This window comes from Trichosurus vulpecula, chromosome 3, assembly GCF_011100635.1.
Source record: "Trichosurus vulpecula isolate mTriVul1 chromosome 3, mTriVul1.pri, whole genome shotgun sequence".
Lineage (NCBI taxonomy): Eukaryota > Metazoa > Chordata > Mammalia > Diprotodontia > Phalangeridae > Trichosurus > Trichosurus vulpecula.
Genome location: NC_050575.1, coordinates 374295920 through 374320535, shown reverse-complemented (window position 1 = coordinate 374320535; position 24616 = coordinate 374295920). Strand labels below are relative to the sequence as shown.

General features: G+C 37.3%; 1 protein-coding gene across 1 annotated transcript in view; it reads left to right on the top strand.

Moving 5' to 3' along the window:
* Window positions 1–24616, top strand: part of CDH11 (cadherin 11) — a 124780-nt gene that overhangs the window by 73617 nt on the left and 26547 nt on the right. Inside the window, exons 3-7 of the mRNA XM_036750829.1 lie at window positions 1902–2196; window positions 3924–4043; window positions 7343–7510; window positions 13523–13710; window positions 19952–20205. Coding sequence (XP_036606724.1) covers window positions 1902–2196; window positions 3924–4043; window positions 7343–7510; window positions 13523–13710; window positions 19952–20205 — 1025 coding nt within the window. The remainder of the gene's footprint in view (window positions 1–1901; window positions 2197–3923; window positions 4044–7342; window positions 7511–13522; window positions 13711–19951; window positions 20206–24616) is intronic.

The following is a 24616-nucleotide window of genomic DNA, read 5'->3' as shown; positions in this document are numbered from 1 at the left end:
GAAGGGAAAAAGAAGAATACTTTGGGAGAAAAAAAATAAAAGCCTTAAAATACTGTATAAAATGAGAGTCAATTGAGTAGGAGGAGAAAGTTACCCATTTGAATGCCATCACTGCCACCCTGGGAGATACTAATGTATTCATTCATTCATCAAACACTTATACACTATTATATCAAGACCATTTGTTGTGCTGTGCGGAGTACATAGATTAAGAAAACAGAGTCTCTATCCACATCTCACAGAATCACACAGAATCTCGTAATTATAATAGACCTCAGAGGCCATTTAGTCTAACCCATTCCTGAAGGATTCCTCCCACACCACCCCCTACACCCCTGTGGTCAATGTGCCATAAAAGCTCTTGCTTGAATGCCTCCAGCAAAGTAGAACCCACTATCTCCTGAGACAATCCATTTTGCTGTCATATAGCTCCATTAGAGAGTTTCCCCATACCTCAGATGCCAGTTAAATACATATCTTTTCAGTTCCCACCCATTGCTCTTAGTTCTACCCTCCAGCCAAGTTGAAATGTAATCCTTCCTTGTGACAGCCTCCAGGTACTGGAATCCAGTTATCATGTCCTTCCTAACTTTTCTCCAACACCCAATATCCCTGATTTCATGAATGAATCCCAATTTGGTATGGACTCAAGGTCCTTTACCATTCTGGACACTCTCCCTTGGATACTCTCCAATTTATCAATGCCACTCCTGAGATGTGGCACCCAGGTTTCTTCATAATATTCTTACTGTGGTCTGGCCAGGACAATATATTGTACTCTAATATCCCTAGTCCAGGATATATAGGGGCTCACATTAAAGTAGCCCATATGCAGAAATAAGTGTAATCCAAGGCAGAGTGTGATAAGTAGCATGATGGAAGTGCTAATATAGCATGATGGAAGTTGAAAGGAGGGTGCCTGTGTAGAATCTGGAAGATTTTATGGAAGAAGTGACATTTAAACAGAACCTTTAATGACAGTTAGGTTTGTGATGGGTTAGAATGATGAAGGAGACCATTCTACACATAGGGATTAAAGGCACAAAAACATAAGTGATGCTTAGGAAATAACTAGTAGTCTGCTTTGTCTGGAACAAAGAGGAATTTACTAAGAAACACAATGGAAAAAATAAGTTGGTACCAGATCCTTGATTATCTGAAAAGGGAATATAAACTTAATTATGAGCAAAATGGTAATATTATATAAATGTGATTTATTATCATTAATATTCTTATTTATGAATTTACTAGATACTAGATAATAGGGAGCTGTGGAAGGTTTTGAAGTAAGGTGATACTATATCTAAACTGTACTTTTAAAAGATAGCATAGAATACTAATATTAGTATTGCAGCTAAGAAAGGTGAAAGTCCACTATGCATTTCTTTTTCCTGTCTGATATGATCAAGTTCTAGAAATTTTGAGACTCATCATGGCACAATGGAAAGAATAGACTTTGGAATTTTGAGACTTGAGTTCGAATCCTGGCTCTGCTATTTAATTTGCCTTTCTTCACTTCATCTCTCCAGCCTTTAATTTCCTCCTGTATAAAATGAGGTGGTAAGACTAGATGGGTCCAGGTGTGTATCTATGAGTGTGTTGAATAAATTTCCGTCTGTATAATAGGAGTCATGTAGATCATATCATAGTGAGGTAGAAAGTTAAAAAGTTGTGCACTGGGGTATATTTGGCGCAGAGCTTATTAGGAATTCTTTTCCCTCCCTTCCTTTAGTTGCCCTTCATAATTTAGATTGTTGGCTCAAGCTGTCACTTCTTTATCATGACACCCTATTGTCCAACAAGGACAGCCAACCCGGCTTGATCCATCCATTTCATCCCTATTTTATTTGCTCATATTCTCTGTATTGGAAGGTCACACATATTTTTTTTTCTCCTCCTAGCTCCACTCTGATATTGATTCTGGTGATGGGAACATTAAATACATTCTCTCAGGTGAAGGAGCAGGAACCATTTTTGTTATTGATGACAAATCAGGGAACATTCATGCAACCAAGACACTGGACCGAGAAGAGAGAGCCCAGTATACGCTGATGGCACAAGCTGTGGACAGAGATACCAATCGACCACTGGAGCCACCTTCAGAATTCATTGTCAAAGTTCAGGACATCAATGACAACCCTCCTGAATTCTTACATGAAAATTACCATGCCAACGTGCCAGAGCGGTCCAATGTGGGTAGGTACCAAGGAACCCTACTCTCTTTTCTTTTTCATTTTTTATAAACATTAGGCTCATTTATATACAAGTAAACATTCCCCAAACTACTTTTCCACAATTCAGTAAAGAGAGGAAATAAGTGGGGGTGGCTTTCAGGCAGTTGTCAAGGTACTGCTAATACATGCAGCTGGGATCTATATTAAATGAATTCAATATTATAACATAAAACTTATGTAACATAAATCAAAGGGGTTTAATCTGCATTATTTGAGGAATCTTTGCCCTGCTAAAGGATTCCCTGGAGGGCTGCTTTAAATTGCCACTTCCCTTAGCACATTTAATTTAATTCATTCATTCAGATTCATCTATTTGATCCTATGAGCAGCTCCATTGAATACAAATCTACCCCATATACTCTTCCCCTATGAAACATCATTTTGCAATGAGGTCATATTCTAGATAGACTTCTTTCTATGAAAATATAGTGAAACCTTTACTTTAAGAATATTTGGTCAATTACCCATTTAAACCATTGCTCCTGGGGACCTTACCACTTTGTTATCAGCCCTTAGCATAGTGCCTGCCACATAGTAGGTGCTTCATAAATGATTGTTGACTAGATTTGATTTATATTTTATCTATCATCATTTTTTTCAGAAACAACAACAAAAAATAAGTCTGACAAACTTATCCCAGTGTTGATGACCTTATGCTCACTTATTAAATAGTAACAATGTTTTTACAGTTAACAGTTGGGGATAGATTACTTGGGTGACCAGAGACCAATGAGCCTGCACCAGTCCTAGCACCAGAATAGTAGAGGCTTTGAGACTAGACTTTTTCACAATCTATGCTGATTTAAGATTGACGTATCATGCCACCATATTGCAATGGAATGCCACCTCCCCACTCAGATCCTCTAGCTCAAGTGTTTCATCAGCCAATGGCTACACCAGAAATGAAGCATTGAAGGCTTTTGAGGGAAGATGACAATCAATTTCCTGCTTAGTTCTTTGGTTGAAATGCTCCAGAGTCTGACCCAACAGATGCTGACCTTGGTACCCAACAGATGTTGACTGTTTTTTTTGTTCCTCTTCTTCTTTTTTTTTTCCTGATGGCTACCAATCCCATTTGAACAGGGAAGATATGATTTCCATATCAGCAGGGAACAGCATTCTGGACAATATTTATAGCAGCAAATTAATTAAAAAGTAGGATTAGCAATTTTATTACATGCAAAGCTACAATAAAATAATATATTTATTACACTACTACAGATGGCAGATTACACCCTGTCATTTCATGAAAAGTAATTCATCATTAATTATCATCTATTACATTCTTTGGGAGGAATTGTAGTTAATTATTTGATTTACTGAATGGTCTAATTTCTTGAGTCTAGAAATGTTTTTTACAATAATATTTGTAACATTAATTTAACTACCAAATGTAGTAGAATTGACCATGAATATATAATTTTCATGTTTGAGTTAACTAATTAAAATATATGTGTTTTGTTTCTTTTCTTTTTTTCATTGGGAGAGATAAAAGGGAGAGAAAATATTTTATTAATTAATAAAAACTAAACACTAAATTAAACACCTTTCTAATTCAAATGCAAAAAACCCAAATGCATTGCATTGATGTTCTTGCTTTTTTTCAATTATGAAATGAAACCATATCTATAAATATATGATTTGTATTGCTTAGGCAATTTGAGTAAAAGAATCTGTCTTCTTTTTCAGGTACGTCTGTGATCCAAGTAACAGCTTCGGATGCTGATGACCCTACCTACGGAAACAGTGCTAAACTGGTTTATAGCATTCTGGAAGGCCAGCCCTATTTTTCTGTTGAAGCACAAACAGGTATGGGAGATTGAAGTTGAGTTTGCATGGTTTTGTTCTCTGATCCCAATCCAGCATCAGTCAATGGGCAATCAGAAGATATGGCTGACTCAAGCATGTGTTAGCTGTGGAGAAGTCAATTCACTTGTCTGAGGTCCATTTCCTCATAAGACCATATGTAAGGTAAAGACTATGGGCAATTTTATTGGTATAAGATCACTGCCAAGAGCTCTTTTTGCCAGTTCAGATCAGCACTTTCTCTACAACTTTTAGTCTTAGAGCACTGGTCTGGCTAGAGGTTTAAGTCAAGTGATGCGCCTCACAGTCACAAAGAGAGGATATAGCAGTGGCAAAATGTGAACTCCAGGCTTTCTGACTTTGAAGCCAACTCTCTTATCTACTGTGTCATGCTGTTGTTCCACTTCCCTGCTTCTCCTTAAAGACTATAGAGCAGGAGTTCTGACCCTTTTCTGTGTCGTAGCCTCTTTGGCAGTCTGGTGAAGCCTATGGACCTCTTTGCAGAATAATGCTCTTAAAAATGATATTTGAGGGAAATACTAAATTTCCATTGGTAGTTAGTGCAAATGAAATTGTATTTATATTCATCCAACTTCACAAATGCCCTGAAATCACCTATTACTTGGAGGTCCTTTTATGCTACATTAAAAACTATGTATGTGACGGTGTGTATGCATTTGTATATATATGCATACATGAATGTGTATATATGTATATGCATATACACACATAAACACATACATGCACATAAATACAGTATGTGTATATAAACACACTTACATATATAAACATACATGGATACATGCATGTATGTATGCATGCACATATATATTCCATAAAACAACATATGTCTGATTGTTTGGGGTGCCCTTTTGAAGCTGATTTGGCCCTTTACAAAGAAATGATTTTAATTCTTGGGTTCTTTCAAAGACTTAATTCAAGCACCAGCTCCAGCAGGAAACCTTTGCCTAGTACCTCTAGCTTCTAATGCCTTTCTCTTTATGATAATTGTTTACCTCTCTATGTATCTTGTCTGAAAGCTAATATTCATAAAGATCTTTAATGATTACAAAGCACTTTACATGTGTTACATCATTCGATCTTCACAATTCTCATGTGAGGGAGGGCCTATTATTATTAGCTCCTTTTTACAGATGAAGAAATAAGCTGAGAGAAGTTAAGTTACTTTCCCAGGGTCACATAGTTCTGTCTGAGGCAGAAGTCAAAATTAGGTTTTCCTGACTTAAAGTGTAGCATTCTATCCCCTGCAATATCTAGCTATCTATTTATATTTTATATGATATGGACCTATTTATATACATGGTTTCTGCTTCTTTAAAAGTAAACATCTTGAGGGCAGAGACTGTTAATACCTCTCTTTGCATCTCCACTATTTACAACAGTTCCCGGAACATAAGACGAACTTTATAAATGCTTTTTCATCGATTGACAAATCACGTTGGATACTTATATTGAATTAATACAAAAAAGAGATAAAGAATTTCAGCAAAATCCATCAATAAATCAAGAAAAATCTGACAATATGTGTAATATTCCAAAGCTATAGACTTCCCTTTCTTCCACCTTTGCAAAGGAGCACTAGAGGTTTTTTTCTCATATCTCTTCTTTGGGGCCACGCTTGTTCTTTACGCTTTTGCAGCACTCGGTTTTGATTGGTTTGTAGATATTTGTCTTACCATTTACATTTGTGAACTTTCATCTTCAGTAGCATTATATTCCAAATTTCATGGCCCATCTAGCAAAACTCTTGGCAAATCCTTGGAGAAACACTGTCTTCCCAGTTTTTGAACAGAGATTTCAAAATGGTAATTTACCTCCTGTTAAGATGAGAGAGATATCAACACTCACAAATACCCCAGATTTCTTCTAGCACCTGGCACTGGAAAATGTTAGCAAGCTCAGCTGGTACAGTATAAAGATGGAGAGCAACACACTTGATCTGGTAGCAAAGCTTCTTTATCATTTGCTGAGTACACTGGCATAGGTTATATGAGTGCACTAGAAAATTAGTAGACATAGACATGCTTGAACATTCCTAGGTACTATAAGGATAAATGAGTGAATTAATGAAAGGAAGGAAGGAAGAAAGGAAGGATTTATTCAGTATTTAATATGTGCCAAATTCTGTACTAAAAGTGAAGACAGACTTTGCCTTCAAGGAGCTTATAATAGGATGGATAAAGCATTGATAGGGTAGTTGATTTGATTATGTTTTAAGAATTGAAAAGGTGGTGAGGAGAGTACACCCATGGCAACTAGTGAGTAGATAACCAGGGGGTGAAGAGAAGCTTGATTAGATCTCAGCCAAGAAGTTGTAGGCCACTGAATCAATTACCAATCAGGCCAGTGGGGACTCAGATAAGTAGTTTTGGGGTTAAAAGTGTTAAGTCCTTAGCGTCATGGTTTCTTGTCTAGGTGGCATGGTGGTTGATAAGGATATCATCAGGGAATGAAGTGAAGCTTAGCTAGATCCAGGCCAGGCTATAGTAGGCAGAGCTGAGGCAACCATCGCTTAGTATAGCAGAATCTTGTGACATAAGAGGAGACCCAAGATTTAGCCTTTTTAATATCTTTCTTCACTTGTTTCTTTGATTCTGACCATACACTCCATTCAGGAGAGGTTTTTAATTTTATTTGTGTATCATGGGCCTCTTTGGTAATCTGCTAAAACCTGTGGGCCCTTTTTCAGAATACTGCTTTTAAAAGCATAAAGTAAAACAAATAGTATTACAAAGAGAAGCAATTATGCTGAAAAATGGTCTTTGTCTTCATCTCTGTCTCTGTCTCTGTCTCCCTCTGTCTCTGAAAATTCATAGAGACCAGCTTACAAAGCCCTGCTGTACACCATGTTTGCTCATGCCTGAAGCCAGATTCTACCCAACGTTAAACCATCATACATGAACTCTTTTCTTACTAGCTAGCAGCACTGAATGACCTTAAAGAAATCCTAGCATAGTGAGCTACATTTTGTGACAGCTGATATAGCACAATGGAGCCAGTGGGCCGAGTGGACCATCCTCCTCACTGCTCATGGTTATACCTCTGATCGCTCTGGGAAGCAACCAAATTTCCTGACAACTGTAATATCTAACTGAAGCATCTGTGTGTATATCTATGCATGCATGTGTTGAGGTGTGTGTGTATAAGGGATAATTGATAATCCTTTAGTTCATAGGGATGGGGAGATAGGGAAGTATGCAATTTTCATGTGATTCCAGGGTCTCTAAATGGCAAGTGATGGATGGGTTATACTTTCTATCTTTTTCCCCTTACCCATACAGGTATAATCAGAACAGCACTTCCCAACATGGACAGAGAAGCCAAGGAAGAATATCATGTTGTAATACAAGCCAAGGACATGGGCGGACACATGGGTGGACTCTCAGGGACAACCAAAGTGACAATTACACTTACTGATGTCAATGACAACCCACCAAAGTTTCCACAGAGTAAGTGCTGAGATTTTTTTAAGGGCTGACATTTTTATTACTAATCTTAGTAATAATCCTAGCACTTTCTATTACTAGTTTGTATTCATCATAGCAAGCTCATGACATAGGTACCTCAGGAATTATAATCTCCAGATGAGGGGATTATAATATAATATCTATAAAAACATAATAATTTGTAATTTATATAACTTATAGTGTAATAAATGTAATATTTCTCACCGTCCTTGTTTTGAGTCTTCCAAGGAGTTCTTTCAAGCTGTCAAAGAGAGGAAACTATGTAAAGAATATGTCAGAGCCCATTAAGGTATAATGAGGTAAAAAGAACATTCCAAGATGAAAACATGGTGGTTCACACAGTTAAGAAATAGATGTTTTTGTCTGAGGATAGTACTGGGGATACCCCTTCACATGCTCAAATTGACCTTGATATGGACAAGTTGGGAATAGTAGAGTAAAGAGTGGTCAATAGAAAATCATCTAAAAAAAGTCACATCAACAAGCATTTATAAGGGATTGCTATATGCCAGGCAAATTAATAGTTAATTCAAACTAGACTACCAGCACTAAATGGCATCTGCTGGAGTTTTAAAAAAAAAAACCTCAAGGATGAAATTAGAGGTGTGGTCATCAAAACATAGAAACTCTCATTACAATGGTACAGTGTGCCTTAGGCCTGGCAGGCTCCAAACATCACAGAGAAAGTCTAGAGGGGAATTATGAAATCATGAGACTCACCTCCTTTGCAAGATGTAACACTGGGCCTTAAGCCTCACTGACCTATGTCCATTTCACAGGCTCCAGCCTTATTCGGAACCAGTACCAGAATCTTTATATAAAGTCCCTGAGGACAAGAACTGTTTCATTTTTGTCTTTCTTTCCCTAGCATATGGCATGATATCATATATCTATTAATTGTTAAATAAATGCAACACATAAGTGAATTTGGCCCCAGAATTTATACTTTTCACTCCTTTTTAAAAATTCTGATCATTGGAGCTGAATTCAACATACCTAGACTAAGGAATTTCTTTGCTGCTATGCGTTTGAAATTGTGGTCAGAGATCTATGACTCCTGATCCCTAATTACTTTTACTACTTCTTTGGTACTGTACAGATCAATGGATGCACAAATCTGCCAACAAGTCTTTCTGTCCTTTCACTTATGTCTCCACACACTTGTAGAATGCACTTTCTAAGTTTGATTTATATGGGAAAAAAGAATACATATAAAATAAGACATGATTCACCAGAGTAAGGGTGTTACAAGGTTTTGGGTTTTTTTTGTTTGTTTTAATAGAAAATTGGCAAAATAGACACCATCATCTGATATTAAAACTGATAGGTGTGATTGATGAGACACTGTCAGTAGTATTCAAAAGATCACTGAGAATGGGAAGGGTGCTATAGGAGTGAAGAAAAGCAACAATCTCAGTTTTCAAAAGAGAAAGACAGAGAATCATGGTAGGGAAGGCAGGGCAGAGAGAGCGAGAGAGAGAGAGAGAGAGACAGACAGACAGATAGACAGAAAGAGACAGAGAGTGACAGAGAAAGACAGAGACAGAAACAGAGACAGAGACCTACCTGAAATAGAAGGTAGGTTTGACTTTGATTACTGGGAAATCCATTCTACAGTGGATCAGATCAGAAAAGAGATAGTTGGTCAATATCTAGAAAAGGATGTAGTGTATGTAGCATGACTTTATCAAAAAATAGGTCATGTCAGCTGAATTTTCCTTTCCTGACAGGTTATTAATGGATGAGGGGAGTTCTAGAGATAAAAGTTACCCAGATTCTAGGAAACTGTCTGATTGCATGTACACTTAAAAAAACCTTTAAAATTTTAATTTTCTTTATTGTGTTAATAATTGTTAACATGAAAATTTCAATATACAAAAAAAAAACAAAAGCAACAACAAAAAGGCCATCAAACTGTAGATGTCTGCTAGTTTATTGTGCTATTTTTTTATTTATATTAAATTTAATTAAGTAACATCATTTATGTTAAATTTAATATTTTGCTGTATTATCATAACAAAACTGTTTTGTTTCCCTGTTTGTGTCCCCTTCTAAACTGCTTTCTATTTCACTCTATAAACTTTAAACATATTTTATTGATAGCCTTATACTTTTTTTTGTGTATCTTTTACTACCCATGAACTCACTTGCCCTCCTCTAAAAACCATCCCTCGTAAGAAATATATATATATATATATATATATATATATATATATATATATATATATATATATATGGCCCAAGAAAATGTCAATATATAGATCATGCCTAAAATGCATGCAAATTTGGGAATCATGTGTAAAGTGATGATAATTAAATCCATGGGACCTAATGAGATGATAGAGGAAGAGAGTACAGAGATTAATGGAAAGGGCCCAGGACATAGCCTTAGGGTAGCCTTAGTGAGAGAGAAAAGGACATAGATGATTATCCTGCAAAAGCAACCTTACAAGAATTGATCCCATTGAGAGGGAGGCATACATTATAGGACAACATCACAAAAAGTCGGGAGGAAAAGAGGATCAACAGTACCAAGAGCTCCAATGTTTGGTAGAATGCAATAGGACCTTCTTCTTGTTGTTCAGTTATTTCAATCTCTCCATGACCCCATTTGGGATTCTCATGGCAAAGATGCTGGAGTGCTTTGCCATTTCCTTCTCCTGCTCATTTTATAGATAAGAAAACTGAGAAAAACAGGATTAAGGGAGTTGCCTAGAGTCACACAGCTAGTAAATGTCTGAGGCTGGATTTGAACTCAAGAAGATGAGTCTTCCTGATTACAGGCCCAACCTCTATCCACTTCGCTGCCCAGCTGCCCCCTCAAGGGAACCTACCTGTGTCTAAACATTATTCCTTTGGAATGCAGTCTCTTAACACCCTGGTTAAGAGTAAGATTAAAAATAAAATAGAAAATACAATAGCTAGCATAATAGTAGCTACCTGTAAGATTTGTAAAGTGCTTTAAAACAATATCCAACTCAAATAGAAACACAGGAGACTAAACAGTACACAATGATCCCTGAGAGCCTTGTATTGACTGAGAAAATCACATATTAGCATCATCTATGTTCTATTGTATTTTTATTTCTTTGGTGAATATTTCCCGATTACATATTAATCTGGCTCCTGACACCCTCCTGTGTTCAAAACCTCTGCTTTACAACAACCCTCAGTGGTAGATGCAATTATTATCTCCATTTCACAAACAAGGAAACTGAGGCTGGAAGAGGCTAATGATTTGCCCAAGGTCACACAGCCAGTTAGCATCTGAGGGAGGATTCAAACTCACATCTTCCTAATTCCAAGTCCAACACTTTAACCACTGAGCTGCTGAGCTGTCAAAATTTGCCCTTAACTCTTATCTAAATCTAAACTTGCTTATATTGGATTCCCATATGCCATTTTTAAAAATTTCCTCAAGAAGCATAGATTTTGAAAAGAGACTGAGGAGTCTGAAGGCAGGGACTCATTGGGGCCAAGATTAAAAACTAAAGTCATGATTGAGGTGAGGGGTCGCTAGGTGGTGCAGTGGATAGAGTGCCAGGCCTGCAGTCAGGAATACTTGTCTTCGTGAGATCAAATCTGGCTTCAGACACTTATTAGCTGTGTGACCCTGGGCAAGTCACTTAACTCTGTTTGTCTCAGTTTTCTCATCTGTAAAAAAAGCTGAAAAAGAAGATGACAGACAGATACTCCAGTATCTTTGCCAAGAAAATCTCAAATGGGGTCATGAAGAGTTGGACACAATGGAAATGACTGAACATGAAGCAAAAACAAGGCAAATGCAAGCTCATGTAGCAAATATTAAAATGAAAGAAATGGCTGACCCCTTTGTGCAGGCATCTCTCAACAGTGCTGCTGCCTGCCATACGATGAGACCCTTCGCAGGTTATAGATTCATAGCTGGTGGGAGACCAAGGAGACCTAGAGACTGTGACCTAGAGAGTCTTGTTGACTTGACCAGAATCACATATGCAATAATGATCTATGGAAAGAGTTAAACCCAGTTCCTTTGCCTCATGAGCCAAAGCTCTTTCAATATACTAGGCTACCTACAGAGGTAGGATGGGGAGTGGTTCTCTCTCTATGTCTGTTGGCTTGTTGGTTTTTGGTGTGGTTCATCTATTAGATCAGAAGCTACAATTTTTTCATTGTATAGAACTCACTGTGTAAACCCATTCTATTGATGCAGATCTGTAGATCATCTATAATTTACATATGGATAGATGTCGATATAAAATTGGTAAAGTTAAGTGATCTGTGCAGTGAATAGAATGTTACAGCTGGAGACAGACCAAGAAGACCTGAGTTCTAATTCTTCCTCAGCTTATTAGCTGTATGTTCCTAGGCAAATCATTTAACCTTTCTGCTCCAGTGTCCTCTTCTATAAAATAGGGATAATAATAGCAAAGACTTCCCAGGGTAATTGTGCACATCATTTGGGATCAAAATTATAAATAACTTTATATACTTTAAAGGATGAAGATGAGGATGATAATGATGATGAGGATGTGCCTAGTAAGTATTAGGAGAACCTGAAATTAGATCTTTCTGGCATCACTGCTGACATTCTATTCAATGTGTCATGTCCGCTCTCTTTACATAAATTTGAGGACAGTGAGAGCTCAGAAACCATTCTCTTCTTTCTCTAATATTTACCTGATAGACTTCCAGTTCAACAAACATGGACCATTGGTTGAATAGTAATAATGCCTTCCCTCCCTGTTTACCTCTCACTCTATCCATGAAGGCTTCTCCACCTGCCAAAGTTCACCCTTGCTTGTCCTCACTTTGAAGTTCTATATTTAGAATCTGATCTGTACACTCTTTCCTTTGATTATATGCTGCACTTTTTAGGCCTCACTGATATTTTTAAACACATTGTTGGTCTTGTATTGCATAAGTTTTGCCATTCCCAAATAAATTTTTTAATTACATGGGCCATGACCTACTGTTTTTCCATATGTCTCACACAATGCCGAACATGCCAAAGATGTTCATGCGATTGACTGATTCAGCAGTTATTACTATTGAAACATTCTAGATATTGATGTATGAAAGGGTGATTAATAGGCATATAATCATAGGAGACAGAAGGTGGCTTTTGTAATTAATTCTTGGGTCTTGTCATTTGCTAATCAATGCATGTAGAGGAAGAGAGAGATAATTCTTGCTCAATCTGCCCTCCAGGTTGGAACCGAAGTAGAATAGAATTATTAGGAGTATTAATAGTATTAATTAATAGAAGTATTAATAGTATTAATTTTTAGTTAATATAAGTTACCGCAATTATCACTGAATTCATAGAAAGAATGTACTAAATTCAGCATTTATTAAATGCTTACTATGTTAAAAATTCTATATGCATGGTATTTGTGTGGGAATGTAATTATTTCTTGATTTGCAATGTGAATTAGAATTATTTTTCTATCCTAAATGCAACTTGGGACACTAGTTTTCCATATTACCACCTACCGTGCCTCTAGTATAGTCTATTCCTTCAAAGCATCATCTGACATCCATAACAGAACATTTGCTTTACATTTGCTTATTTTCTTCCTTTGTTACTTTGTTTTTTTACTCAATCCATATGAGTTTGAAATCCTTTGTGTAACTCATTGTAATGTAGTGAATTCTAAATTATTACATGTCTCTTCAAGACCTCCTTGAAATGCTCATGGAGATGAAACTCCCTTTTTAAAAGTTATGTGCCAGGGTTTTTACTAAAGTCTAATGGACCCTTTCAGTTTGGAAATGTTTTAAGCTGTGCTTCTGTCTCCTGAGGACAAGACTAATTGTAAAGGTACCCATAGCCTGAATGTTGGCCAATAAAAGATAGATTTTTTTAATCACAGTTCCTCATTAATAACTGTCTTCTAAGGTATGGAGGCACTGGGATAGATAATGGTGGAGGGAGAACCATGCTGAAATATCAAAAGCAAGATGTTTTTCACTATCAACAAAACAAGGCAAAAATATTTCTTTTCCTTCTAGGTGTATATCAGATGTCTGTGTCAGAAGCAGCTGTGCCAGGGGAAGAAGTAGGAAGACTGAAGGCCAAAGACCCAGATATTGGAGAAAATGGCTTAGTAACCTATAATATCATTGATGGGGATGGCATGGAACTGTTTGAAATTTCAACAGATTATGAAACACAGGAAGGTGTGGTGAAACTTAAGAAGGTGAGGAGAGGCAGAATGTTCCCACCTATCTTGATGTGAACATTCACTCCAACTAATGATTTCTTCCCCTCTGTCATCTTTCCCTGACAAATCTAGAAGAAATTATGCCCCAGAATCAACTGGGATTAACCAGACTCTATGCAAATGGTTGAGATTCATTCATGAAACTCACCCTTAATGCCAACTGTCACATGTTATTGGTCTGGACTAATGACTTATTCACAATAGAGGTTCTCAAACTTTTTGGTCTCAGGACTCCATTATACTTTTAAAAAATCACTGAGGATCTCAAATAGCTTTTTAAATGCTGGTTATATTTACCATATTAGAAGTCAAAAAAATCATGGCATTATTATGAAAGTAGTTTATACCTCATGGACCTCCCAAAAGGGTCTTGGGCATCCTTAAGTGTCCCTGAACCACACATCTAAAACTGCTATTCTATAGGATTGAAGAAAAAAAGAGGAGCTTTTAAAAGAGATATCAAATCAATTTCATTTTAAAATTATGAGACAATTATAGTATATTCTATAACTTATTTTTTGAAACTGATTTACCACTTGAGAAATCAACACCTTTCAATCTTCAAAGCATATTCAGCATGAAATCAGAATTGAGTGATAGGGTTACCTTGGTTTTAATCAAGTATTCATTTTCAACTGGATAGTGCTCCATGAATATTAAGATACAGTGGGTAATGGTGAAAATTGGATTGCAACACTGATAAAAATTAATTTGAAGAATCAATAAAGAAGTAGGAGATGGAAAAAGAAATATTGAGGTCAACTGAAACTGAGAGGATGAGGAAGTTTTTGCTTATGGCAGAGCAGGTGAATAATGTTGGGTTTTTATCTATGCAGAACTTTGAGAGTTAGATATAAATTAGAAAAAAAAAACATTAGGGAGTATTAAAAAAAGAAATAAGATGAAAATACCTCAATTACAAAGAAGAAAGAGATTGGGGCAAGTAGACAGGTGAAACCTAGAAAATTGAAGTCCTGGTGTTGTGGAAAGATTATTGAATTTGTACTCAGAAAATGTAGTCTCCCATCTGAGCTTTGCCACTTAGTCAGTAAGTCAGTAAACATCTATTAAGCACTTTCTGTGTGCCAGATACTGTACTAAGCACTAGAAAAGTAAAATTCAGTCCATGCCCTCAAGAAGCTCTAAATCTAATGTGGGAAAACAGTACACAAAAGGAAATTGAAAGGGGGTTAAGAAAGGTACCCAGGCAAAGGATATGACAAAGTCCAGTGTAAAGGAGTACAGCTGGTTGGAAATCAAGAGATGGCTGTCTGGGGAGCTCTGTTCAAATGGAGGCTTTGGTAGGAGTTCTTTGTCCCACTCTTAGATCAGGGTATGACCAAGGCTGATGCAAACTCTCAGGATGATAATGTTCCCAATGATGGGGTTTCCTGGGTTCATGATGGAGTCCAGTGCAAATGAATGCAGCTGGTAGGAAATTGGTTAAGTGACATTTGAGAAATCATTTTATATCAATGGTCCTTTGTGTCACTTTCTTCTTCAATTCTGATAAAATTGAAAATGGTTTTAGATAAATAAATTATAACAGTAACCATGTGAATAACAAGAACAGATTAGGTGTCTCTTGATTTTATGTTTACAAAACATTTTTCCTATAGCAGGTAGTCTAAACAGTGGTACCCTTTTAATTTGTTGTTGTAGTTCAGTTGTGTCTGACTCTTTGTGATCTCATTTGGAGTTTTCTTGGCAAAGATATTGAAGTGATTTGCCATTTTCATCTCCGGCTCATTTTACAGACGAGGAAAATGAGGCAAGCAGAGTTAAGCAATTTGACGAGTGTCACACAGTCAGTGAGTGTCTGAGGCCAAATTTGAACTCATGTCTTCCTGATTCCAGGCCTTGCACTCTATGCACTGCTCCATCTAGCTGTCCCGTTGGTTCAGAAGATCAATGCAGAAAATATTCCTCCCTCCAAGCCCGTATGTGCCTGATGCAATAGAAATACTTTGGAGTTTTCCACTGTGAAATGATGGCGACACTAATGACATCTGGCATGATACTGTCAGCTTCCCTTACTAATTAATATTACTCCTCTTTGTGCTTGACGCTGACATATGAGTACTTGACATACACTAGTCCTGAATCCCATTCTTCACTTTGGATGTAATTGGATGGTTGGTTGAGCAAAGGTTGTCACCTGTTTTCAATGCATTCGGGGCATAAACACACAGTGTCTCTACAATCTTGAAACATTTAAATCACCCCATGGAGCTCCAACATCGCAAATGAGCTCCCTGAATATGATTAATCTGCACATTCTTCTCCTCTAATTCAGTGTGTTTATTCCAAGTGAAGAAACAATTTTCTAAAAAGCAACCATTTAAGATCAAGGTGGTGGCTACCGTTATTTAATTTATTAAAGAACATTTGTCTCAGCTTGTACTACACAGTTTGGGAATCTAAAGTAAAGAGTAGGAAAGTGATTTATAAAAATATAAAGTGAATTTCAATCAGCAAACATTTAAGTGACTATTACCTACTATTATATGTACCAGTTCCTGTGCTTGTCACTCTAAATATGAATATAAAAGCGAGACAGTCCCTACCCTCAAGGAGCTTACCTTCTAGCGGGAAGATCCACTATGTTCACAGATAAAAAATAAATAGAGTAGATTATGCAAAATAATACAGTAACTTTTTTCTGAGGAAATAGAAAGAATAACAACTTGAAGATTTAGGAAAGGATCCTCGAAGGAAATGGCCTTTAAGCTCAGTTTTGGGGGTAAGGGCATGCCTAAAGAATGGAGATGACTGGGGAGAGCAGTGAAGAATGGTAATGAGAAGTCACCTCTTTAAAGGCATAGGGGATCAAAATCTGTGCACAGAGAACAGAAAGTTGGCAAGTTCTGTTGGAACATATAGTGCATAGAAGAAAGAATATTCAACAAGCTGGAAAAAAATTGTCTGGATCCAGGTTATAAAGGACCTTTAAAAGATTCATGTTAAAAAAAGATAAATGTATTTTATCCTAAGGCAGAAGGGAGCCACTGGGATTTCTTGGGCAGGGAAGACATTTTCAGCTCTGAACTTCTGGAATTTTATTTTTCAATACTGCCTCTACAATTGACAAGCTATGTAATCTTCATATCATTTATCCTCTCTGGGATGCAATTCCCTTATCTACGAAACGGGAATGGCAATACTTGTATGCATTTCCTCATGTGTTTGTTTTAAGAAAAGTACTTTAGAAATACTTAAAGCCCCAGAGAAATTGTTTTACTTGGCAATGACCATTTGTCCAACACTCCAATCCCCATTCTGATCCAGTAGCGATCATAGGACTTGGAAACTTAAAGATCACCTAGTCCAACAGCTCATTTGATAAACAAGGAAACTGAGACTCAAAGAAAGGAAGTCACTTACCCAACATCATAGGGAATGAGTGGCAGAATCAAAATTTGATTTGGTATAACCATCCTTGCACCTAAATCTTCAAGTCTATATACTCTATCAAATCCCAGATGGCCAATATGTTTTCCTTCCGAAAAAAAAATGGATACTTAGGGACAGGGCAAAGACCAACACCTGGATATTAAACAAAAACACCTTTAAGGGCTTCACCTAACTATTTGATAAGTGAAGACTGATTTTCTTTTCCTCAAATAAATGTTTAAGAAGCAAATTGCTATTAAGAATATCTGTCTATCCATCTATCTAGTTATCATCTACCTAAATTATAAGGCAACAATTAGCTCTTAATGAACCAGTTAATATGATTTAATATCTGAAGCCCACACATTAAATTCTTAATACCTTCATAACAAACTAGGATGATTACTTGATATATAACTTTTGGTAATGGGAACATTAGCTTTAAGAAAATACCCCACCTGGAAAAGACTGAGAACATTGAAAGGTAAAACTTAAGAATGTCAGAACTCAAAGGAATCTTAAACTGTAGAATGTTAGGACATAGAAGAAAATAGCATATAAAAATATATAAAATATTGGAATAATTGACAAAGAGAGAGGAGTTAGTCAATTAACATTTATTAAAGATCCACTAAGTGATGGAAGCTATATTAATTACAAATAATTCAAGAAGAATTTAAGTGCCTATAATGAAACAGGCACTGTACCAGGCTGTGAGTATACAAGTATAAAAATGAAATTGTTCTTGTCCTCAAGTTGCTTACATTTTACCAGGGGAAAACAACATGTACCCAAGTAAATATATATGTGCTCTACAGTCATCTTGGTGCTATGCTCCTACCCTTGGGCCTCCCTCCACCTCCAGCCTGGAACTCCACTTCCAGCTCTGATCATGTTCCCTGGGCTTCTGATTGGTGAGCAGTGATCATAATTATATTAGTGATTTGACCAGACTCACCCATTATGCTACTGCTCCCAGGCTATTTTCACCTCATGCCACCACAAGTCACTTCCTGACATCTTTCCATTTCTAGTTCTGGGAACAGGAATCTTAACACTACTGTTCCTTGAAAGAATATATCAATCAGTTGTCCTATGACTCCATTCACTCTCCCACAGCTCCCCTTACCAGAAAAGCTCTCCTAGCTATAAATCCCCTGCGTACATTGTTGTTTCTCATGAGAAATAAGCTCATAGAGAATAGGGATTATTTTGTTTAGTTTTATATCTGTATCTCTTGCATTTATCACGATGTCTAGCACATACTAAGCACTTAATAGATGTTTTCTCCTTTGTTCATTCGTGAAAAGCCTCCTTCGTGAAGTGGCACTTGAGAAGGGCTTTGAAGGAAAGCAGGCATTCTGTGAGGTTGAAATTAGAAGAAAGGACATTCCCTGCACAAATGGGAGATGCCAATGTCAGTCTATGAGGAACAGCTGTTTGGCTGGAATGTAGACTTCATGATGGAAAGTATTATAAGATCTGTCTGGAAAGAATGGTTGTAGCAAGAGTGTGAAAGGCTTCAGATGCTAAACAGAGCAGTTTGTCTTTTATCCTGGAGAATAAGATTTCTGGATCAGGAAAGTGACAGTCACACCTGTACCTTAGGCATATAAAGTTAGTAGCTGATTGGTGGATGGATTAGAATGGGGAGAAATTAGATATCAGAACTATTAGAAAGCTCTTGTAAGTCTAATCAAGACATAATCAGGGCATAAAATAGTGGCACTCGCTTGAATGGGAAAAATGTGTGTGTGTGTGTGTGTGTGTGTGTGTGTGTGTGTGTGTGTGTGAAACATGATATGGGAATACAACCAACAAAAGAACCTGGAAGCTGATTGTATATGGTAAATGAGGAAAAATGACAAATTTGGGATGACTCTGAGGTTGTGGACTTAGGTAACTGGAGAAATTATTGTGGTCTCAAAAGTGAAATTAGAAAAAGATGTTCGTAGAGGGTTGTTTTTTGGGGAGTGGCAGCAGTTAGCAGTGAGAAGACTTCCTTAATTTGAGGTTCTTTTGGCACATCCAGCTGTAGATGCTCAGTGGGTAATTGGTTATGTGTTATTGCAGCTCAGGAGAGAAATAAGGCATAGGTGTAAAGGTTTGAGGGGTCATCTCCATAGAAATGAAAACTGAACCTATGGAAGCTCATTAGATCACTAAAGAAGAAGGGGTGTAAAGAGAAAAGAAAGCATAAGATAGAACCCTGAGATTTGCCTACTCAAAGGAAGGTAGTACACACACTATAATCCAGCAAAACAAAAGAGAGAGAGAAGAAAAAGATAGATGGCTAGGAGATCAAAGAGAATTCAGTGTCATGAAAATACAGCAAAGAGAAAGGGTGAATAGTTTCAAAAGGGCAAATAGTTTTAAAAGCTAAGTTTTGAGAATATGATGCCAAAAATGTGCATGTTTGTGTGTAGTTAGAGCCATACATGTATGTTTCTATATCTATCAATATGTGCACATATACATATATATATATATATATATATATATATATATATATATATATATTCACAACCCAAGAATGCATCTTGACTAGTTGAGAATATGGTCCCTTTTATAATAAGCTGAATATGATTGACCCCCAATCAGATGGTAAATAGATAATATAATGGAAAATGCATTGGAAATGGAAGCAGTTTTAAACTGGTTTTAAACTCTGGCTCTGATATTTACTTGGGTAAAGCACATCACTTTTCTGGGCCCCATCTTTTTCATCTGTAAAATAAGGGGTTTGGATTAAATTATCTCTAAACTTCCTTCTAGTGCTAGCATTTTATGATGCAATGATGGATAATATTCTTTCTCTTACCAGCCTGTAGATTTTGAAACCAAAAAAGCTTACAGTTTAAAGGTGGAGGCTGCAAATGTTCACATTGACCCCAAGTTCATCAGCAACGGACCATTCAAGGACACAGTGACAGTGAAGATTGCGGTGGAAGATGCTGATGAGCCTCCAATGTTTTTAGCACCCAGTTATATTCATGAAGTCCAAGAAAATGCAGCTGCTGGTACTATTGTTGGTAGAGTCCATGCCAAAGACCCTGATGCTGCCGGCAGCCCCATCAGGTATGTCTATGCCTTAAAGCTTGTGATCTTAGTATACTGGACACGGGCAGATGATTTAGGGGCTATTGTTTGAAGAGAGAATGGCAGTAACTGGGCATGTGTGAATAGATTCTTTGGGGACATTAACCCAAAGGATCCACAAGGCAAGCTAGTATGGCAATACCAGAGGTAATATTGGACCAAGACTTAGGTGACATGGCATCTAATTCTGACACTATCTGGGCCTCTTTGGGAATGACTATGGACAAGGAATTTAACCATTCTGCTTGGTATTATCCTTAGGTATAATAATGGGGAAGATAAAACCTGCCCATCCTACCTCTCAGAGCTCGAATGAAGCAAAATTCATTTCAGGAAAACACTTATTAAGTACCTATTCCATGCAAAATAATGCATTGGGAGCTGATGGAGATATAAGCTTAAGCCAAGAGACAGTCCTTGCCTAATGGATCTTATAGTCTCTATAGAAGATGAGATACAAGAGTAGGTGTCTATGATGCACAGTATTTCATTAGTTCACCATAAAGGTACAAAGTCCTATATGAGCTGTGAGTAGGAGGAGGTCATTATCAAAGGAGAAGAATCACAGAAAGCTTGAAATAAGAAGTGGCATTTGGATTGGACTTTAAAAAATGTTTAAGAATTCATTGAGAAAATAAAGATTGGCAGGACATTCTAGTAATTAGAATTAGCACAGAACCAGGAAAGTAAACATCTAGGTTTGATGGACACAAAATTCATTCAGTCTGGTTGTACTAGAGAATGTGTGGGTAGGATTAGCATAAGGTGAGTCAGGAAATGTGGGATACTACTATCTTATGGAGGTTATTCAATGCCTGACCAAGAAGTGATGATATTAATGATAATATATGCAATTTCATGTATATATAGATAGATACATAGATATATAGATGAGGGATAACAGAAACATAAAATAAAAGCAAAACATTGTTTTTAAAGAGCTCTATTGTCTAAGAAAACAAACTTGAAATGAATTTTGTTATAAAAAGAAGGGCAACAGGTACTCTGCTGGATGTTGGCTTGGTTAGGGTTATGTTAAAGGTGTAGGCTCCGTCTGGATATGAATGGATGATTGGAGAGTTGGAAAGAGGCCAAAATAGAGGAATAAATGAATAAGGTTTGAATATGAAAACTACCCGGCTTGCTTAAGGAGATAAGGGTTATTAAAGATAGAGAAGACTGAGAAGGGTCTTTAAAATCCTTAGCATGAAGACAGTCTCAATTTGCAAACCAGAAAATGATATTAAGATGCAAGAAGGGGGTGGAGATCACACCTAAGGAAAAAAAAAATTCAGACTTAGAGAAATCGATTGCAAGGTATGCATGCTAAAATCTCCTTAGAAGAATTTTTCTTAATTGAGTAGATATTCATCTCTCTTGCCTAAAAGCATGGGATAATCCATCAGTCACTCTAACCCCTTTGGAGAACTTTTCACTTCTCCCCATGTGATCTTTCAAACCAATTTTCCCTGGGCAAAAATGCCATGACATAAAAAGGGAAGACTTATTGGGTAACATGGCTTTTCTTCAAATATTTGATGAAATGCTCTATTTGTTCCCAGAAATCAGGCATGTGAACAAAAGTTGTAGAAAGACACATATCAGTTCAACATATATTTAGAGTAAAAGGGAAATAACCAAGCCTGGGGGATTGGAGGACAGGGGTGCAATACTTAAGATGAATTGAGTTCCTTGTCACTGAAGGGGATAAGCTGAGGTTGAATGATCACTTACAAGGGCTGTTGTAGAAGGGAATCTTATTCAGATGTGGGTTGGACTAGATAAGAGCTGAGGTTCCATTCAATGCTGAGATTCTTTGATTGTGTTCCTAATTACTTAGGTCAGGTTCTGCATGGTCACTCCTTTTCATAATTTCTATAACCATAATTGTGCATATTCCTTTTATCCTTTTGTGTACTGAGATTAAGAATCCAAGTCCAGTAGTGGAGAATTGAATTCCTAGATGTTTCATCACTATGATGCCAAATGACTGGCTTAATATTGCCGTAGAGATATTATGGCTTCCATTAAAATTGATTCCTCAATTCAACCAATGCCAATTAAGGACCTGCTCTGTGGGAAAGCCCTGTATTACAGTGGGAAGGGTCCTATATTTGGCATCAAAGGCCCTGGATTTGAATACTCATTCTTCCATTTATTACTAGTGAGACATTGGTCAAGTCAATTAATCTTTCTCTGGGCCCTGGTCTCACTAGCTATGAAATCTTCTTTTCGATTGACTCTAAGGTCCCTTTCAGTTCTAAATCTGTATTCCTATTATACTTTGTGTAAGGCACTGAGGATAGAAGGACAAATACAAAGTAACCCTCAAGGTCAAGCTACCAATAATCTATTAGGGAAATAAAACATGCACACAGATAAGGAAATACCAGAGAATTTCAGATGGTAGACAGCACTTAGAAGTTAGTTTCTCAGGGATGGTTTCATAGGGAAGGGGGCAATTAAAGCAAACCTTGACAGAAGGTAAGTGGAACATGCCCTCTGGAATATGCCTCATGCTTTCCCACATTTGGAGCCCCAGGGGGTGGCTGCTACCTCTAATTCAGGAGATAATTATGTGGATGACCATGCCAACTAAGGTACTTCCTGAGCCCTCCCTAGTGTTGCTTCCTCTTAACAATAAGACAGTAGACTTAGCAAAGACATTTACTAAGATAGCAAGAAGAGCTAGTACGAAATGTTCCCCCAAAACTTGTGGCATATTCTCTAGCAAATACACACAGTATCCCTAAAAAGCACAGGATCAAACATACATGATATTGAGGTGTATGTCAGAAGGAAAAGTGTGGCAAAGGGTTAACTCACAATTCGTGGCCCTGGAACTCTTGTCTCTCTTCATGTAGCTCCCTTTAGGGACAGGGTCTCTACCACTCTTCCCTGACATGAAAGGCCATGATCTCTGAAGCTGTCTCTTTGTGTGATTGTCTACATTCTTCTGCCTTTGCCACATCTCTGTACTCTATGCTGAGTGCATTGTTTCTCTCTGGTACAATATCTCTTGCGACAGGGTCAGTATAGTGGGGAAAATCAGGGAAAATCACTTACGTTAGACAATCGTCAGAGCTAAAAAACTAAACTCCCAACTTCCCACTTGTGTCCCCTTCTCACGCTCTGCGCCTCCTCTTTATGTATTCACACCTCATCTCCCCCAACTAGACTGTCAGCTCCTTGAGGGCAGAGATCCTGTCCAATAGCATCTTCCCAGTGTGCTCCTTGGAGCTGTAGAAATGTGTTGATTGATGAGTTAGTTCTCAGAGCTCAATAAAATGAGCCCTTTCGGATGCAGCTTTCCTATTCTCATTTTCCTTTAAGGACCAGGGCTGTCAACTATTTTTAGGGAATGAATAATTCATCCAATAAGTCTATTAATGGCCTTTTCCTGAGTACTATTGTAGGGAAACAATTAATATGAAGGAGTGTTTTCTGACCCAGTTCACTTCTTTATCCATTTAGATTCTGCAGCTTACTCTCAGGTTTTCTAGCCAAGTGTGGCATCTAAATTCAAAATGAATGTGGGCCAAACACCTCCCTTTGAATCACAGTATCTTAGCATTTCAGAACTGGAAGGAATCTTAGATCACAGATTGTTAGAGAGGCAGTGTGATAGAGTAGATTGAAGAAAAAAGAAAGGCGCTAACTGAGTCAGGAGATCTGGATTCATTCCCAGCTCTGAAATGTACTAGTTAGAGTGCCATGGAAAAGATACTTCCCCTGAGTCTGAGTTTCTTGATCTGTGAAATGGCTAAAATGATACCTGTAACACCCCACCCCACCATATGCTTATCATAAGTAAAACATTACATAAATATGATCTCCTACTGGCACAAATGCAGGGTGTCTCAAAAATCCTAGTGCAGTTTTAAACTTTAATAAAATTAAACTTTTAGTTTAATAAATTTAAGCTTAAGTATTAGTGAACTTAAAAGTGTACTGGGACTTCTTTCTAGGAAATCCTGCGCAGCTGAACTAACAGGAAAGTACCTCACTGAAAGTTTCATTTAGGGATGTAAAGTTTCCCAGGCCACCCCTGGGGATGGAATTGACATGCTCATAGCAGTACATCAGTTGTTAGAACTGAAAAGCCCTTCACACTATAAGTTGTTTGACTACAAAAAACAGAATGTTAGAGCTGGAAAGACCCTTAAGACGTTATCTAGTTTCACATCTCCATTTTTACAGATGAAGAAACAGATGCTCAAAGAGGTCAAGTTACTGAGAACATACAGTGAGTTATTGGCCAGAGGCTCTGAATAGTAGGTAAGCAGAGTAGCCAGACTTAAGAGCCATCTGACGCTCTTCATGGGCTCATTCCTCTTCAGAACTGAACTACATGAAAAGGTCTGAAATTAAATAGCATTAGCATAAAATT